The following is a 20,401-nucleotide window of genomic DNA, read 5'->3' on the forward strand; positions in this document are numbered from 1 at the left end:
GCAGTGAGTGTTCTGAATGCTGATGTTGCCACATATATGAATATAGCCTTATCCATGGTCAGTGTATAGTCCTGTCCCTGATCTGGACAGACGGGAGCTAAACATACAGTCAGTCACACCATAAAACTAGGTGGTGCAACGGATTATAGAACTCACGGTTCGGATCGGACCAGAGATGGGATCAGCACAAAAAAGAAAGGGAGCCAATACAACTAAGATATGTAAAACATTACAAATTGTCAATGTTATCCCTTTACTTTGTTATTGTCAAGTATAGTGCATCTTTTTTTTTCTTCATAAAAACAATTCAAATGATAATGAAATCATCGATTGTATTGTTTTATTGAGATAATTCATTCAATTTCCACTCAGGATTACAGTTTAATATTTTAATTTTCACCAGCGTCAGCTGTACCTTAGCTCGCCAGCTAAGCTTTAAAACATGTGGCAGACATTGTGAAATTGAATTTGTCTGGTCAAAAAGAAAAGAAATGCTAAAAAGAACAAAAGCAGCTCTACTCTGTGTGTGTGTGTGTGTGTGTGTGTGTGTGCGTGCGTGCGTGCGTGCGTGCGTGCGTGCGTGCGTGCGTGCGTGCGTGCGTGCGTGCGTGCGTGCGTTATTCCCACCTTACAGGAGTCCAGTCGGTGCTGCGCGATGGTAGAAACCTTTTCTACCACAGTTCGAAGTCGTGACTGTGCGGCGTGTGAGATGAACGTCACCGCCTCCATTGGGACCTCTGTGACCCCGAACTTCTTGGCTGTGAAGGACACACACACACACGGATTAGGGACAAGACGAAACGTCATTGTGAATATCACTCCGACGCCCCTTCCTCACACAAAAGGCTACAGTCAGGACTTTTGCTTCTCATAATCAAAACCTAATTTGTTTCGCCGATTCTGTCGCAATTGAAATGTTGATCCTCCCCTTTTACCATCTGGGAGTTTTATAACACGGCCTTTATTCATTTAATTGACTAAAGGGATAAACAGGTTTAAAACTGATTGTTTTATCATCACTACACTCGCTTCCACAGCTCGCCATTTCGAGAAAAACAACAGCTAAGCAGGTAGAAGGTAATTGTTTTCGCTACCAGCACACGCACGCACGCACGCACACACGCACACACACACACACACACACGCACGCACACACACACACACACACACACACACACACACGCACGCACGCACGCACGCACGCACACACACCAACATCCCATAAAAACACAGCAACAGAAGATTGCAACTTTCATCCTGCACACACACACACGGATACACGTCTTCTGTACACGCACACATTCGCACAGATAAAATTCGTCTGGATTAGTACGTGCAATTAACTCCCAGAAATAGGACTCATCACACAGAAAAGTTAATTTGTTTCACAGTCTTAGTGCAAAACCCCAGAGTGGCTTTACTAGCTGAGCTCCTTCGAGTGTGTAAATGACATTGACCATCTCTTTTTTACAGGAGAAGGATAATTTAGTTTCCTTGTAGCGAAACTCATCTGAAGTCATAACAAAAGAAAAAAGGACAGACTTTGGTGGGCTTACTATCGGTTTCCAACTTCCTTTTAAATTATACCATTACCATAATTTTCTCTCTGGCACCCTTTTAAGTAAACCACACCAATTATTTAAATCAGCCGAACAATACATATACTCCTCATCCGCTCGAGCTTTGAAATAGGATGGAGGGAGCCCTGTTAGCCTTATAATTACAGGGGCGATACATGTGGCAATGTCACAGGGTCAATGCAAAACACTAATGGGCTTATGCTTCCTGAAAAATAAGATCTTTCAGGGACATTAATATTTCAGAGAAAGTTTAAGAGACTTAGCCAGAGAGCCACATTACTGTGAGCAAAAAACACATTCTTGAACTTGTACTGAAACAAATCGCTATTATTCACCTAGAAAAAAAGGGGCCAAGAAACAGACTAATGAACTATAAGGCTTTGATATTTCGCTTGATTTCTACAAGACAGAAAAGATAACAGGAATAACATGAACCAAAGATTGTAGCATCTCCAGTTGGGTGGAAATATGTGCAAATGTCTTTATCCAAGCAAGATATATGGCTCGAGGCTGGGCAACGTCACTTGGGTTTCAGACTGAACAATCTCAACAATTATTGGATGGAACGTCATGAGATTTGGTGCAGATATCCATCATTCCCAGAAAATTAATCTCAATGAATTTGGTCATATGTTGTTGTTTTTACCTGATGGTGTCGCTAGGTGAAAAGACAGGAGGTCACCAAAGCTCACCCAGTACACAGAACATGTTGGGTGTGTGGGTGCCACGCGTCAGTCTACCCAGACACACAACAACGTATGGAAAACTACACGCCCATCTGCTATCTGCGTGCAGCCACTCCTTTTCACATGTGCAGTTGCAGAGCTTTCCAAGGTAAGACGTAGTACAGGGTATCGGTCCGAAATATCAAGTAAACCATGAATTATAAGGTTAACTTTAGATCTCATATGTATTTTTCCCGTATTGCGTGTCATACTCTCTTGTTAGATAACACTAGTGCAGCTGTCTGCTCGTTACCCCTCAACACAACAGAAAGCATCACGACTAACAGAGGCCTGCGCGGAGGCCTGGAAACTTGAATATTTATATAGTATAGAACTGAATGGTATCCATAGCAACAAGGGTCCCCCTGAAAAGTAGCTGGCAGTGAACATGAATGACCCAACTATACTAGTTTGTATCTATAATAACTGCAAATGATTCTTTATTTTCTCTGCCAACGGACATATAATAACCCAAGAGCCTCCCGACGCACTTGAAGTCCTCTTGGGGTGGCTGACAAGCTGACAGACTTGCATGTGCTTGATGAGGATGAATTAGAGATGCACACTACTTATCAGGTACTGATAAAATAGATAAAAAAGACAGTTTCAAATATCCCGAAAAAAAAGGAGTTTAGTTGGGTGGCGTTAAGAGGATGTGGGCAAAACTCCACATGAATTTACTTAGATAAAACTGAAACATGACAATTATCTCTGATCTTTGTCGGTATTTGATAACCACAAATAACAAACAATTTGTAAAGGGGAAAGTAGAAATTGAAAGGGAAGTAGATTTCTGACCAACGTTGAACCATTATCAATTCTATTATCCAGCATCAGTTCCAATGATGATTTACTGTCAAATAAGCTCGAGCAGCTCACATTGGTGTCAAGCAAAGTGAGACTTCAGTGACTGCGTCATGCAGTGACGTGCTTTTTGGAAACTGTAGTTTAAGAGCTGTACTGGTCATTAAAACATCAGCCGATTGTGACATTGTGCACAAATTAGACCTTCCAGAGACCAGACACGTTGTTTAACGCTTAACAACCATAGAACTAGAATAAGAGTAGAAGGAACATGCTCATTCCAATCAACGTAGCAGTAAGGTCGGAGTGGCGGCCATTTTTATGTGCACCGCTGAAGAGGGCTAACCTGAATACAAACTAAACATACTTACGAGGATTCACTGAGGTGAGGTTTGGCAGTAACGAATAACACAAGCAGTTGATTTCACAACTTAATGCTTTGTCTTATTGTCTGTAACCAGCAAAGCATTTAAGTATAGTGGAGTTAGCAAGCTAGCGAGCTAACCAGTGGACAGCTGGCTAGTTAGCTACGCTGGCTAATTCCGCCATGCTACATTGGTGACATAAAATGAGCCAAACAGCGGGCTGGTGGGCTCACATGACCACGGAAAAAAACATATTTCTATGTTCAACACAGTATTTCTGACACCAAGAGATATTGAAGCTCATGTTTTACAATTAGAGGGCTAATATGTTTGTGTTGACCAGTGTTTGGTTTTTTTCCCCCCGCAGCATGTCATGCTAGCTCCATGGTAAATGTGACATGATGCGAGCTCGGCATGAGGCACTTCCGATGTTTTGAAAGTGAATCATGTTCAAGTTGAAGGAATTAAAGCTTGAGAACACATAGCTTCCCATTAAAATCAAATAGTTTTTTCTGTCTATGCTGAACTAATATTAACTGAATTAATAACAAATGCTTATTTTCATTTTTTCATTTTACAAGTCTTAGAATTTGATTATTCTTCTGTAAGATCTGTTTTCCGAGAACTGTGTGTTTCAATGACACATCTGTCTTCTTGCTTCTGTACTCATGTGTAAGTTTATGCGATAAACCCACACATGCATTCGTGTGCAGGAGGGTGTGTGCGAGCGCGCGCGTGTGTGTGTGTGTGTATGTGTATATATATGTGTGTGTGTGTGTGTGTGGGCAACTCAAAAGTATCAGTGGACTATCATTACTTTGAGGAGCTTTTCTAGCGCGCTCCAGCTGTGCTTGTATTGTGGTTCCTGATCTGCGGAGGGGTGGAGTGCTTTTTTGCAGCTTCAGAAACGCTACAGCCTTAACCCCCCCCCACCCCATGCCCAGCTCATGGACCAGCCTGAAGAGATATGAGGAGGGGAGGGAGAGAGAGAGGTTTCTGGAGAAGGGATGACAAATAAAAGAGGAGAGGACACAAGACATGGAGAGAGGAGGAGGAAAATAAAAAAAGGGCATGGAAATATCCGTTCCCGGAATCAGTATTAAAAAAGAAATTCAATAATGGGGGAATCATGGCTCCACTCGTTTAAAAACCCACACAAAAGAGATGCTGGGACCCCGTCTTTTTGCAGGGGCGACCAAAAATAAAGTAAATGAAGAGGCAGAGCAGAGTGGAACTTGGTGCTCGTATACAGGAGAGCGGTGCAGCCGAGGCCCTTCTGATTGAGCGGAGCTGGCAGGCCCGGGGAGCCTCCCTCGGACTGCTGTCAGCTGAGAGCGCAGAGAGGCCAATCACTGACACAACAAAGCTGCACAAGTGCCACTTCCCCAGCAGGGGGCGCCTTAGTCTCCTGCCCTTGTATCATGCTGTGTCCCAAAGGTGACAGGATAACAACCACGTTAAGAGTCCACGTAAGGAAATATGACCTGCGGGGTTACAGATACTTTAATTGAGATAAAACAAGAGGAGGGCGCCAGACTGCCCTGTCACGTGGAATTATGCTGTGTGTTTTTTGATCCGATGCATAGGAGCGTGATGCTAGGCTCCACTTTGACTTCGAGTAGTCACGCTTATTATATTTTTTCACCGGTTTCGCCGTGCGGCGGGAGCCTGAAGTGTATTCCGGGCAATAAGAATGACTGCAGGCAGCAAAAGAAAAAGAAAAGAGGTAATGAAGACACAATCACTGTGCTGTGATGCTGCAAACCCACCAAAAACCCCTCCGCCTGTATCGATTAGCACACGCAACGCCGTCTGCCTTCGGAGTGTCAAGATCCACTACGAGAAGAGAGAAAGAATCAAAATCCCACTGCCAAGTCTTATTCCTCTAAACTCTGTTCCTTTAGTCCAGAGGACAATCTGACAGCCAGCCTTCAAAAGACAAACCCATAAAGTATTTATGTGTGTGCCTGCGGTCCAGTGAGTTCAGACAGCCACTGAAGAATTCATTAAAGGAGGTGAAAGAATTGTTAAGTGTATCAAATTTAAGCCGAGGCCAAACAAGAAAAGGCTCAGACTGAACCGCTGAAGGAGAGAAAAATCAAAAACTGTCTTTAGTGATGACACTATAAATACAGAAACAACATGTTCCTCACGCAAAAAGACAACAGTTGATGATTTCATCACTGCTACCGCCTGGATTTCCAGCTTTGGCTTGTTGTCTTAAGAGTGGAGGCGCAGGGGGACGTGTTCTTTTGCCGCTAGCCTCCTCGAACTGCAGCTAAGGACGTTCAAGAGCTATAAAAGGTTGGCGAGTCTCGACGTTGCCAGGGCGCACTCGTCTCACCCGTTTCCAGAATTCGTCGATGGAGCAGGCCCGGGTGGAGAAAGGCCTCATCTTTGCACGAGCGGATATGCGTTCCCACTAGCTCAGAGTTGGTGGCGAGTATTCTCGCGCTCTCCTCGTTCAGGTTCACCCCGGCCATGGAGGCCACGTCGTTGATGTCGTCATCGTCCCTGCAACATGAGAGATGGTAGATTAGCAGAACACATACAAGGCAGCTAAATCCTCTCCTCCGCAATGGTAGGACTCAATGATATTGCCACTAGAATTGCCACCGACGTCGTCAGTGTATCGGACATTTTGTGTGAAAATTGTCACAATTAGCGTACACATTCCTAGGTGGTGGAGTCACGGTGACCTTTGACCACCAAATTCGTATACGTTTTTTTCTCCAGCTGGACGTTTGTCGAGGCTTTCCTAAACACTTCGTTCACGAGCGTGGGACAGACGCGAGGTCATAACAGCCGTGTTCCCAGTCACGTATGTTGTATGAGCATTTTTTAAGTATCGCATTTGAAAAGCTGTATGGAAACGACAGTTTGGGGAAAAAACGTCCCCAGTTTGCCAAATAATGTTTTTTTACGCTCCCTTGAGGCCTAAAAAATAGTTGATGTGCGAAATGGGATGCGACATTTGACGCGTGACTGATGAGTTTCTGTCGTTTCGTCAAATTCCTGGATTTCTTTCGCTCGGTTTACTGGAGGAGCGCCAACTTCTGACCAAACTACTTGTCGCTGAGTTTACTCACATTAATGGAAACAAACCATTTTCTTTTTACAATTCAAAAGCTTACCTAAGGTTCGCTTGACATTTAAATGGAAACACACCTAGTGACATTGACCTTTGACCAAAGTCAAACCAGTTCCTTCTCGAGTCCAAGTGGGCGTTTATGGCAAATTTAAAGATAATTCTGTCCAGGCGTTCCTGAGATTGGGACGTACTGACGGACAACCTGAGAAAACAATACCAGTATGGCATTCTGGCAATTTGACGTCCTCGATCCGGTTCCGATTACAGAATTTTAAGGTTTTCACACATCTTGGTGGAGAAGACACACCAAAATAGACGTGCAGCAGAGGAACAAGGTAGTTCAGGGTGAGCTGAAGTCAGGGAAGGTCCACACTGATTTCGGGCTGGGGAGAGGCCCCTTTGGGAAGCTGTCTTTAGGGATCTTGTCGTCATCGTCGCAGCATTAGTGACTCCTACTGGTTGGTTCGTCTCCTTCTGTCTACACCCTTCACTGATGGGAGAAACTGCCTATGGGCTGTGGTGCAGGGGGAAATGGTCATGACATGCTCAGTTTTGAGCCTTGTAAACAATCCCCCCCCCTCCGCCTTGATATCAGTATCAACATATGCTCCTGCTTTTGTTCACGACTATTTCCTTTGCATTCGTTTGGTTACAGAGGGCTCCGCGTTGGGTCTTAATGGCACAGAATTCCCATTGCGGGGTCTATTTGTGTGTCGGCGCTCTGTGAGGCGAGGAGATGAAGAGCGTTTGGACGGAGCTGAGGATGCTCCTGAGGATTGGCACGGAGCCGTGATGAATCTGGCCGCGTGCTAATGTCAACAGACTCTATTTGCACACCGCTTTGCCTCCCATTCCTCTTTGATGCGCTGGTCATCTCTCACAGGCATGGAGCCGATTTCACAGCGTTTACATGTCCTCTCACATTAGCAGGGACTTGGAGGAGGCCCTCGCATCCTTCAAAAGGCTGCGACTCTCTTTGGGAGTTGTCGTTGAGGCAACCCCCCCCCCCCCATCACACATACACACACACACACCTCCCCCCACAATTACAGCACTTGGCAGGTAATAGTTGTGATTTCTGGCCTGAATTAAGCCGAGCGGTGACGTGGTGTGCTTACAGGACTGGCCCAGAGCGAGCAGCGGCTCCTCCGAGTGGCTCTGACGGAAGGGAACAAAGAACCGCAGAACACACAGAGAGTACCCACCACAGTCATTTGCGTCCGATTGTCACCGCTGTCGGTTGCGGCAGAGCTCGTTGCGTGCGTTGCTGCGCTTTTTGTGTGTGTGTGTGTGTATGTGGGCACCGCCGGCCAAACTCCACCCTGCGACGCCCTCCCGCTCCCTGGGTGCCTGGCCACGGAGAGCAGATATGAAACTTGACACCACGGCAGGAGGTTGACAAAGACGATTAGAGCATCTCCCTGAGCCCCGCACACCTACATACCTTCTCCCCTCTCTCTCCTCCTCCTCCCCTGCTCCGGTCTAATTACGCCCTCACGGAGAGGATCTACATAACGACACAGGCAGGGATACACAGGATTATACCCTGTGCCGCGCCTCAGTCCGTGCACCCCTTCTTCATCACGTCCTCGCTGATAACTCGGCCTGTCCTGAAAAGGAACACGCCCGAGGCCATGCTCAGTCTGGTTAGGAAGAAACGCCGCTCGCTCCACGGCTTCAAACCATACGTGGGTCTGGTTAAAAGTGCCGGTCGGGTTGATGACTCCGCATCAGTTATTTTTCATAAGAAATTAAGAAATGGTGACTAAAATAAAATAGGCGAAGAAAAAAAACAAACACACATTTGCGTATAAATGGGCTATTATAGTAGATGAAAATGCTCTGCAGCATTCATCTGTTGAAGGAAGCTGAGCGAGTCAGCTGGAATTATGAGGTTGACGGGAGGCAACACAACAGGTTAGATTAGATTATTTACGTGAAATAGGCTGTGGGCCTTGTGCATGAATCATATATGAATTGCATACTATTCATACACACGTAAATATTTTAAATTGTTATTCATTTTTTTCTGGTTGATGACCTGTTTGGACAGATTATTAACCCCAGGGGTTGTAAATAGATATCAGAAGCATACGTAAACAAACAAATATCCACTTTTTTAATGAATGAAAACTAATGAGTACAACGCACTCTAAAAATACTATATACTGTGTTAACAAGTGCAATTCCTGCAAACTAGCTTAGGTACTGTACAAGTTACGATGCATAGCATTAGCCTATTTAGCAAATATGTTTATGTATATACCATTCGAGAAAACAAAAAACATAAAAGTGAATTTATGATTTTTGTAACCTCTAATGATCCGTTCAAACACAAATAGCCCTGATGTAATAAGGGAATAATAACCATAATAAGCCATAGAAGAAGTGTTCTTTTTCCATTGTGCTCCAATTTCACCCAGAAAGCTAGAAGTAAGTGTGAATTTATTTAATGCACAAAAATCCACATTGACTATTGGGTAACATAAAAATAAGGTTAGCGGTAACACGGGGCGGGGCGGTTACTACACTGGCTACCACGGCACAGGAACCTTAAGCAAGTGTCCAAGTCGGGATGCTGATGGTTCTTTTTCTCTGGCTGTTCGGAGCTCGCCGGGGTTCAAATCAAACGGGAATGCCAGTGAAGGCGAGCGAGATACGAAAGGCTCAATATTTCCCCCGACCACCGCTAATAAAGCAGAGACGCAATTAGCTTCCACCGCAGAAGCTAAGGGAGCAGCCTTTTCAGTTATTGGTTCAGGGCTGGCTCGGGGACCAGGAGCCGCCGGGCCCGCATGAAGACATACATATGCATGCCGTTTTCCATATCAAGCCTGTGTTTGGAGGAGGGGGGGGGGGGCACGCCATAGGTGGTGAGAGGATTGTCATTTAGACGGCTCAAGCGTGTGGATGGATGGCATTCACCATCCCCAGCATCAATACAGACGCAGCAACCCCCCACTGCCTGAGCACCGGGACCTTTATCCACAGGGGTGATTGATCCCTGTGACTAACGCCCCGGCCGGGCAGGCTTGCTGCGCCCTGCGCCCAGAGACACGGACCACTGGGAGAAGAAACTCTCCACGAGGCGGCCGATGACCCGATGGATGACGATGAAGGCCCAAGAGGGGCCAATAAAACCCAGACTCGTAATTCAGTGGACCACCCGCACTGGAGCTGTCCGTCGTCATGCAGGCTGGCCGTGTTTTAGATGTTTTGATGAAGACGTAAGCCAAAGTGCGTTTGCTTTGATGTGGCCCGCCTATAAAAACATATTCCAGACTTTTCTTTTGTTGAAGTGCCACCATTCTCCCTCTTTACAGTGGCACGGCACACACTCCAAACACGAGGCAACCTTGTGGCTGCTGTGCTTCCAAGTCTCTGCGTCAACCAGTTGTGGGAGGTCACTTTTTAGGTCTAATTGAGTCCAATTGTTGTTGTATTTATGGTCTTTTTACATCACATCGCAATTTACAGAGCAACAAAAGGATGTAACCAGAAAGGCAGGATGGGGGATAAAAGTGGCTGGTTGACCCACTGGCAGCAGCGTGTGGCGAACGCAAAACAAAAAGCGTTATCTGCGCGTGTTTTTTCTTCCTGTGAAGCTACGCATGTGTTTGTGAATGCACGCGGATGTCTTTGTGTCCACGGCGTAGAGAACGGGGTTGAAATTTGAGGGGGGGGGGGGGAAATGAGCTCGGAGGGTTGGCAGTGGGCTGAGGGCCTCGGCTGGCTCGCCTGTGATTACAGCGGATGTTGAGTGTTTACCAGGGAGATGGGGGGTGGGGGGGGCGGGGGTTAACAGAGACAGCTGCTTTCACTCTGTACTGTAAACTACCGCGCGCGCACACGCGCGCACACACACACACACACACACACACAGACACAAACACAAGCACTTACACAGAAGGCTGGAGCTGCACTGGAAAACCCCACACGCCCCGCAGTGTGTATATACATGTGTGTGTTTGTGCTACAGCTGGCCGATGGCTTGGAGTGACAGCCACACGCACACACACGCACACACACACACACACACACACACGCACACATGAACGTGGTGCGGCCCGATGGGACGAGAGGCTGGTGGATGCTGACCGACCCGGCAGGAAGTGTTTTTTCTTCTTCTTTCTTTCTTCATCACGATCACTTTCACACATTTTATGACATTTTGCTCATTTAGCTTTTGACGATTTGGAAGCAGCAAGATGGCATCGTCGAAACACGTTTTATGAATAAATCGCACCTGCACAGTTGGGGATACAAACTGAGTAGAAACGGATATTTTTCTCCATCGAGGAAACTGTAGGCGGGCCCTTCACAGTTTAATGTGTAGTTTGCGGCGTGAGCTGAGATTGAAGATGATAGTAAAATTGAGAGAGGCTGCCTGAAAGAAAACAAATGAGAGATGACAATAAAGTTCAAATGACCGGCCTCAGCGACCTCAAATTTCACCTCAACTAAAAAAACATGAGTCGAGGGAGTTCGCCGGCGCGTCGTTGGGACAAGCGCATGGATCCGGGGACTCGGCTTGTCCCACACATAAGTACAGAGCAGGCAGACTGTCACGTGACCTGGATAAAAGGGAAAATACGCTGCGAAATGTCAGTGGCGTGCCTCTTCCGTGACAGTGCTGCTGTGCGTTATTGGGCTTGTGCCGAAACCGGAGCGCCTGTGTGTGTGTGTGTGTGTGTGTGTGTGTGTGTGTGTCTGTGTGTCTGTGAGGGGGGACGGGGGTGGGGCTGTGATCACCGCGGGGGGAAAAGAGAGGTCGACAGTAACAAGCGAGCCTGACAACTTAATTACCAACGCAGCCAAAGATTTATTGGTTTATCAATCAGGGCCTCAGGGGGCTGCCTTTCCCCCTTCGGGAGACGGCAGCCATTACCCGCGAACCCGTTGGCCCGCGTGACCCAGAATCCTCTGCCACCCCTCCACCCACACACACCCCCGGGTCACACCAGGCCAACCCTGAAACCCCTGCTCCTGTCAGCACACGCAAACACACATTGGACACGTAAACAATACTCTCAGATCTTTAGGGATATACACATATGTTCATGTGCATCCAAGCAGGGACACAAACACGAACAAACAAGAGAGCCGTATATTCAAACACACACCAGCACGCATATGCTGCGCGCGCGCGCACACACACACACACACACACACACACACACGCACACACACGGACATACGCAAAGACCTCACGCAGAACATGAACCACAGAGGCCAGCATGTGGGCGATGAACCTTTTGTTTTGAGACAAAAGCCCAGCTGAAGCGGTGGAGACGGGGAGAGCGGAGCTGCGGGCTAAAATGACGTATGTTTGACTTAACCGAGAGGTATTCTTTTTCAGAACCGCATCCAGAGAAACTCCCCACCATCTGGACGCAATTACCTCGTTTCTAAAATATAAATAATTAAATATGAAGCCGCGGCTCGTTCTGGGATCTTGTCGAGGACGGGTTGTGTGACACTGACACAAGGAGAGGGCGATCTGCGAGGGGTCGATCTATTGGCTGGCTGGTGTGTTGCTATGTGCACGGGAGAGAGAGAGAGAGAGAGAGAGAGATGGCCAGTGCAGGCAACTGGGATAAACACTGGGAGTCCTTAGCTGAGAGTGTAGCCTGTAGTCACACGCAGGGATATGGTGGGGGTGGGGGGTGCATCTTAGTGAAATGCTGCCCCCGTGTGACGGCTGCCGGGAACAGCAGTCGGAGAGCTGTACCTGAAAGAACCTCCTCCGGGGTCGTTGAGCTTGTTTTTCTGATTCCCAGAAATCTGAACAGCAGCCGGGCCCACGGGACTTTTGCCCGCTTGGATGAGGCCTCCCTTCCCCATTGTGCCTGTTAAGAAAAGAGAAGGAGTGGAGGGGGAGGGAGAGGTGGGGACAGAGAAGAAAACACAAAACAAAACAGGGAAGGAGTAATGTTATCATTGAAATGTCCCCTTCTATCTGCGTCAAACATCCTCCCGTCTAACGACTACCTTCAAGTGCGTCTCTGTCATTCTCGCAGGGGTAGATGGAGGGTAAGGAATGGGGGGGGGGGGGGGAGGTACTGTCGACCCTCCCCAGGTCAGCGCGGATGAGCGTCGCTCTGTCAATAACACTGAGCTTCACCGGGCTCTCCTTACACTCCTCAAACGCATCCCGCTCCGAGACACACGTTTTTCTTTTTTCCTCGTTTTTTCCGGAGAGGCACAAGGACTGCCAGAGTGAATTTAAACTTGATTTTTAACAGGCATGTTCCTCGCCGAGAGGCACGGCGAAAGTATTTTTAGAAACTATCCCCGCATTCCAATTTATGGGCATAAAACAACCTACAGATCTTCCACTGCAGGCGATTGCGGGGAAGGGGGCAGATCAAATTTGTATGCACCTCCGATTGTGCACGCGCACACATTCACACACGCACACACACAAAAATAGGTACGCACAGGTACACACGCACACACGCACACACACACACACACACACACACACACACACCACCTGAGAGCACCCAGCTCCTCTTCGGGGAGCGTTACGCTCGGCTGGTGCTGGGGCGATGTTTGCGGGGCTTCTGTTGGGAAGAGTGTTTGTGAATCAGCAGCAGCAGCAGCAGCGCAAATGTTTGAGAAGGCTTCATAACCAGACGGGGGGGGGGGGGGGGGGGGGGGGGGGGGAAGCACCTGTTCTCTCTGAGGCTCCTGCCTGTTTACACATCTTACAGTCTACTGAGAGAACTGTGAAGGTTTCATTAATGGCTTCCTTTGTTCCAGCCATTTCGCTGGCTCTTCATTCAACCAGAAGGTCGGGCTGAGTTTGAAAAAAATGTGGCCTTACTGGTTAAAAGACAAAAAAATAAAAAAAATAAAAGCTGCAGGCCAGAATAAAAAGCGGTGCGTCGGAGGACTTCTTCAAAAAGGTCGACGACTCAACGCCACCATGGACGAGTAGATGACATACAAAGTCAATAAAAAGACGCACATTGATGCAAATTGACAAAACTATGTGAACAATGTGTGTGTAAGAACCAAAGGGTCCAAACGATAACGAGGCTACCTAGATGGCATTTTTTGTGAGTGTTGATGGAGCTGCTACAATATTAGCGAAGCGCTGATCGATACGAGCTCATTCCGGCATCCATTTCTGCCAGAGTCACAGCAAAATCTGTTTATTTTGGGGTTCCTACGGCTGCAGTAAACCAGCTAGATACGGTGAATACAGATCGATGAAGTTCCCCGATCTCCTGCGGATGATGTTTCCCCCGGGGATACGTCGGACTTCCGCAACACGTAAAAAAGCAGAAACAGAGGTTATTTCGTCCGCCGTCAATAATGGCTGAGTTGATCAACGGTTTCCATGGCGATAAGCGCGAATGACACGAATAACCACAAATGGTTGCCGCGAGAAACGCAACGCACAGGAACTTGCTCCGTGTTCGATTGTGAGCGCGCGGCATGATACGCGAACGAGAGAAGGGGCCCTGAAATGAAAAGTGCACATGCGAGTGAACCTACCTGGCGACCTGAAGGACTGCGTGATCACCACGGGCATCCGGACGTGGCCCCCGACGGTGCCTGCCGTCTTGATACCCTGAGGAAGCAAAAACAAAACAAAAAGAAAAGAAAAGAACTGAGAATGTTTACTGTGCTGTAGCATTTCAAAGAATGAAACCATTTTGTAAATAAGAGAGAAGACGAGGCAGTATAAGACTGCACTTTAACGCCATCCCTGAGAGGAAGCGTTCAATGGAGGGGGAATCAACTTTTGCTCCCTTTGCAGACTTGGTTCGTGAGAAGAAACGTGCCGATCTCCATCCTCACTGTAAGACGTGAGAAACGTCTGCAGCGGTGCGGCGTGTTTGAGCGCGTGAAATGCTCAGGACGGATTTCTGTCACTGTACGTGACCTACATTCGCGTTCCCACGTGAGACAATAAGAAGTCAAGACTGCGGTGAAAAAGTAGTTTAGAAGAAGAATAAGTGGTTCTGGTGGAGGAAGAAGGAGAAGGAAAAGGAGCAAGAAGGGGAGCGGGGGTGGGGGTGCTGTGCTGGGCTATTAAGAGTCACTTCCTTCCTTTCGAGCAGCCACGGGGCCAGCCTCGGGCTCAGCCATCCATTCCTACCAGTTTGCTTCTTGCTGCATATTTTTTAGCCTTGTTTTCCATTCCCTGACACATGCTATATTACTGTTCAAGCTGCTTTGAAAAAAAAAAAAGAGAGAAAAAAAGGAGAAAAAAGAAAAGGACAGAGGCCATTTTTTTCCCCAGAGATCTACTGCAGGGGCTTGCGAGAGCGGGAGGGAAAGGGGATGCAGAGATAGCGAGCACCTCTGGCCAGCCGGCGACACAGTTAAGAGAGAGTGTGTGTGCGTGTGTGTATGTGTGGGGGGTCAGGTGGAGTGTTTGGCAAGCAGAGGTTAAAGAGGTTTTTAACCCCCTACTTTGAAACAAAGTGAATATTAAATGACGGCCATGGTTGCTGTCAACGAAATGATTTTTGAAAGATCGGCTAACATTTCTCACACACCAGTGGTATTCTTCAAAAAGGTGCTTTTGTCGGCCTTTACCTACGATTTCTGATCTTGTTGTATTATTTGAAGGACACGGTTGTTACCAATGATATACTGAAAACACCTGCAGCTCTTTTTTCCTTTTCTTTTTTACATCAGCACCCATGTTGCAGTGCACAATAAAGTAGTGCAGTAGTCGTGATGTGGCCTAGTTACTCGTCTCTATTCAAATCGCCACCAAATACATCATTTGCCCTGAGGAAGTTTACGGTCCAGCTCTTTATTTTTTTTATTACAACTAACGGTGTAAATCTTTACTAAATCTAATTACAAAATCATCTTAAAATACCAAATAATATTTGACATATTTCTGATATCTTGCAATACGAACAAAGCCGCGATCACATTAAACCCAAACCGTGTCGCACGACCTCCACTGACAACATTTGAAAATGTATATTTAGAGAATCCCTACGCACAGCATTATAATTGTAGTTAAGCTACAATTGCTCCACTTTCCAGTCGAGACTTTTCCACACCAGCACGACTGTAAGAAACGCTCCCCGTGCTGCTGTGGTACGAGAGCCTAATTCAACTAGCCGTCTGCTTTCAGACTGTTGATGTGCCGGGGGCCATCATTTACTAATGTTTTGTGTGATAACTTATGCTGGTGTTTTATGCATGCATGTGTGTGTGTGTGTGTGTGTGTGTGTGTGTGCGTGTGCGTGAGGTCGAGAGAGAGAGAGAGAGATGAGAGAGAGAGAGACCAGAGGCCTGTTCTGGACATGGACTGCGGCCGCCACGTTGCTTTAAAAATTGACCCGGGGCTGACCTAGTTACCTCGCTTCACCCTTCAACGGTTAACGAGCAGAGGGAGGGCGGGAGGGAGGCAGACGAAAGAGCGATGCGGGGGTAGATACAGTGAGAGAAACTGTTAGGAGGAGATGGAGAGAGAGAAAGAGAGCAGAGGTTGGAAAAAATAGAGGAAAATAGAGAAAGCAAGTGAGATAAAGTAAAACAAATGTTTTGAATTGAAAATAGTGAGGAAAATGGTGAGAGAAAAATAAAATAAAATGTAAAAGAGAAAGCTAGAACACTCCAGCCCCCCGACCTATCTGGGTCTGACCTCGCTTGACTCATCTGCTGGACCCTCTCCGCACCGTCACTGGACAAACCTTGGGAACTACTTGTCCGGTTGCCAGGGGTCTTTCACTGGGATAGCAACAATGCAGGTATTGCATGAAGTAGCACAAAAAGGAATCCAGGTCTTAAATTATCAAAGAATTACTTCATACGGATACAAAATTATTGAACAATTATAATAAACAGAACAAATTAAACACTTCGCCTTGCATATGAAGCATTTTAAGAAGGGGCAAGAGCTTGGTTCGTGACCAGAAGGTTCCAGGGGGGCGCTCTTCTAATCTGTTAAGAGGTCCTGGCAGAACAACAACAAACAGCAACCATCAAGGTGCCTTTGAGACCACCGTCTGCTCTGACCGGCACGCCACTCGTACAGTTTGGGCCAGCTGGTCTGTGCTCCCAGCAGCCCGGGCGGAGCATCCTTTGAGCCCCGTGAAACAAACTAACTCAACAAGCTTGTGTCATTTAGACACCTGGATCCGCATCCGGCACATTACCGCCATGCTCCTCTGGATGCAGGAACCCCGTGGGTATTACCCGACCGCGCTTTGCTCACAAACTCTACGTCCACATTTTGAAATTACCGTTCTTGTTCTGGACTACGATATATATATTTGACTTCTCGTGGTCCGCTACTTCCGGGTGTGCCCCTGAGTCAATTCAAATATAAACCCCGGATGCAACCAATGCGTGTGTGCAGTGTCCACTCGGTACGTACCACGCCAGCTGCATGTCCCAGCGTCCCGGCGGGCAGAGCGCCGGCACCCGTCGTGATGCTGACGCTGTTGGGGTGGCGCACGCGGACAGCTGGCCCGGCCGCGAAGGCGGGAGGGGGGCCGCCGGGCGCCGGTTTGACTCCCTGCTGCGGGGTCACGGAGTGCTGACTGTTCAGCAGGGACAGCCTCAGGGCCGGGAGGCTCTTCTGTTGACGGGCAGAGAGGTCGGTGGTTTAGAGTCGGAGAGCGGAAAAAAAAACACACACACAGGAACATACACAGCTGAAAAAGATAAATAAATAAAAGCAAATGGCGGTGTCACTGGCTGGTTTAGCGTGCATGTCGTCATGATTACAGGCTAATGATGGTGAGATGTCTCACTTTATACTGTACGTCGCAAATAACAATGAAAAACATTTCCTTTTTCAGTTTAATTCGATTCTACGATGATGAAATGCCGCACATGAAACATGGCCGCGTTACGATAACCCCTTGCCGAAACCTGAGGAGCCGCTGCCAGCACCACGACGACTATTTCAGGCCGATTGTTTTGACGTAAGCGACCTAACGCTGCATGACAACGTGTGTCTGTGGCCGTGTCGGGCAGTCGGGCCGCCTTGATGTGACGCTCATCGCGGTTGGCTGGAGAAAACACCGCCGGCTGCTGGCAGGACGGCTGCGGGGGCCACTGTCACACACAGTCAGAAGTCAGGCCAGAGGGGGGCGTGTGTGTGTGTGTGTGTGTGTGTGTGTGTGTGTGTGTCATTCTACTGTCAGGGGCCTGGCCATCACTGGCCTTGGTGCCAGGGAAAGGACTTCTTTAGGGGGTGAGCTTAGGAGAATACATGAGAGCACCAGCTTAAGGAGCCACGTTTGGGGGAGATTTAAGGGGCAGGTTCGGGAGCAGTTCAGGAAACGGTTTGATTTTAGGGGTCAATTTATAGCCAAGGGGCCTAGTTAAATGTCAAATTTGGGCCCCAGCAATACAAATTTAAACATTTTAAAAAGGGCCACTTTGTGAGACAGACAAGGGTTAATTGTTGAGAAGCCAGTTTTAAAAAAGGAGGTTTTTGGAGGAGTGTCGGGAAAAGGCTGTTTCAGGGTCAGGTTGAGGGATCGAGGTCAGGGAACAAGGCAGTGTAGGAGGCAGATTTAAATAGCTGATGGAGAGTAGGTTAAATGAATAAAAAGATGTTTGTTGAGAAGCGAGAGCCACACCTTGAGAAAGGGCACCAGGTACGGCTGCGGAGACGACTTGAGCTCAGTCTGCAGCCGGCTGGTAAACTCCTCCGGCTCGATCTTGGCATCCTGTCAAGGTGAGGAGGGTGAGGGGGGTGGGGGGGTGGGGGTGGGTTATAAAACACCAGTTCACAAGAGAGCCCAAGAGAGACAGTAAGTTAAACCACAGTGATTCAAACGCGAAAAGATGACATCCCCGACTCCAGGAGGAGGAGTTGGGAAAGAGCTTCATGCTGCCCTCTACAGGTTTAAAATATTCATTACAACAACACACCAAAGTGTCCACTCTGACTGACTCCTGCGCATATTTTAAACCGCAAACTGCGAAAGAAGAGAAAGGTTAAGTCACGATTGATGAAACACTGTTATTCAATCTGGATGAATATATAAAGCTCACCAGCAGGTCCTGGACCAGAGACTTGACGTTCTTGGAGGTCTCAGGGGACGGAGAGTTGTGGGACGCCAGCTTGATGAGCGTGGCCAGGAAGTTCTTGCACTTCTTGACATTCTCCTGCATTTCCTGTTGGAGGCAACAAAACCATTACTTATTACATTACATTACATTACATGTCATTTAGCTGACGCTTTTATCCAAAGCGACTAACAATAAGTGCATTAAACCATGAGTCCAAACTCAGAACAACAAGAATCAAGCAAGTACAATTTCTTCAATAAAGTTAAACTACAAAGTGCTATCAGTAAGAGACATTTAAGTGCTACTAAAGTGCTACTACGGCGCTACCCTCCCTATTCAAGGTACTCCGCCCCCTTGTGTCAGAAAGCTAAGAAGAGCCGGCAGCTCGGGCTACGAGTTGCTCAAATCTTACTTCTAAAGTGCAGAATCAACATTTAAATAAGCAATCTTCTTTTTGTTACTCAGGATACTGGGATTGGTGCCAATGTAGGGTCAGAGTTCGGCATTAGAAGAAAGATGCCGGGTCAAATCCCTTAATATTTCACCTTAATAATACTTAGCAGAGATACTACAGAATTAAACAGCTTGGACTGGCAGAAGAATCAGCACGCCGCCCAGTCGTCACTGTAGCCATGAAAGGTAGCACCCGTCCACTCGAACCGCCAGCGGCAACAAACTGTGGCCCCTACGAGGGCTCTCCGGCCTGAATACATATGGAGATGTGAGAGTCTTTGTGTGTGTGAGCCTGTGCCTCTGCGCCAATTATGAATATGCATGCGAGCCTGCATCTGGAAGTCGGTGTGCGTGCGTGTGTCTGAATATTGGTGCGTCTGTGCGTCCTTGGGTCTGCATGCGCTCGTGTGAACGTATGAGTGTGAACGTGTGTGGGCATGTGTGAGACTCTTGGTGCGGGGGCCAGCTGCGCGAGACGGCGAGGCTGCGGGGTCCGCAGTGGGGGGGGGGTGAAGTGGGGGGGGGGGGGGGGGGCTGAAGCTTGGGACACAGCCGGCAGCCGCTGGCGGCTGTGTGACAGCGCCTGCCTGCGCCCTCGAGGGTGAAGTGTGGGCGGCGGGAAGAGTGAAGCGTGGAGGCAAGGGAGGGAACGGACCTGGGACACGATGGGACCTCCGGGGTTCGAGGCGATGCCCGTCTGCGGAGGCTGCGGAGGCTGGGAGGCTGCCTGGGCCGGGGCTTGGGGGGCCGCCGCCACCACGGGGGTCTGCTGCGGAGCCGCCACTGCCACGGTCGGCGCCGCGGGGACCTTCTGTGGAAAAGGGGGGGGGGGGGGGGGGGGGGGGGGGGGGTAGAGGGAAGGAGGAGACAGAGAGATAAACAGGACGTGACGCCTCGCTCGCAGCAAGGCCATAGAGAACAGGAGGCAGGGCGCCGCGGCGCTCCCTGTCACATCTGGTGTCCTGACTTCGGCGGACGTCGCTTAACAGACAAGTGAGGGAGGGGTGGGGTGGGGTTGGGGGAGGGCGGAGGGGGTGAAAGGGGAGAGGTGGTGGCACGCCAGAGGCTGGGAAAGACAGGAAATCTGTCAAAGCTTTTTCCTCACAGTACCATCTACCTGATAAGGGACGCCTCCTATCAAGGTATCCCACCTTATCCACCTATTGACGACTGTAGAATTGCAGATGAGGCGCCATCAGTGTTCTCTCACTCCAAAGGCCCTCATTCATCACCTCTGTTGAATCTCTCAGGGCCTGTTTTTCCACACTTCCACAGGTGTGAATGCGCCCAAAAAATGCACGAGGTGTCGGGGAGCATACGTAGACGTGGTTTTGCCAAAACACACTTCTATCCACACTCAGGTTTTATAAC

At 48.3% G+C, this 20,401-nt stretch overlaps 1 protein-coding gene across 3 annotated transcripts in view; it reads right to left on the bottom strand.

The window, feature by feature from the left end:
* The window catches only part of LOC117747468 (transcription initiation factor TFIID subunit 4-like), a 73,673-nt gene that overhangs the window by 43,108 nt on the left and 10,164 nt on the right, over nt 1-20,401 (bottom strand). For all 3 annotated transcript variants that reach the window (XM_034556726.1, XM_034556716.1, XM_034556734.1), the window contains exons 3-10: nt 19,686-19,841; nt 18,560-18,682; nt 18,142-18,231; nt 16,926-17,129; nt 14,072-14,147; nt 12,297-12,414; nt 5,819-5,988; nt 628-758 (exon numbers count right to left, since the gene is read on the bottom strand). In XM_034556726.1, coding sequence (XP_034412617.1) covers nt 628-758; nt 5,819-5,988; nt 12,297-12,414; nt 14,072-14,147; nt 16,926-17,129; nt 18,142-18,231; nt 18,560-18,682; nt 19,686-19,841 — 1,068 coding nt within the window. The remainder of the gene's footprint in view (nt 1-627; nt 759-5,818; nt 5,989-12,296; nt 12,415-14,071; nt 14,148-16,925; nt 17,130-18,141; nt 18,232-18,559; nt 18,683-19,685; nt 19,842-20,401) is intronic.

The sequence above is a fragment of the Cyclopterus lumpus genome, chromosome 3 (assembly GCF_009769545.1).
Source record: "Cyclopterus lumpus isolate fCycLum1 chromosome 3, fCycLum1.pri, whole genome shotgun sequence".
Lineage (NCBI taxonomy): Eukaryota > Metazoa > Chordata > Actinopteri > Perciformes > Cyclopteridae > Cyclopterus > Cyclopterus lumpus.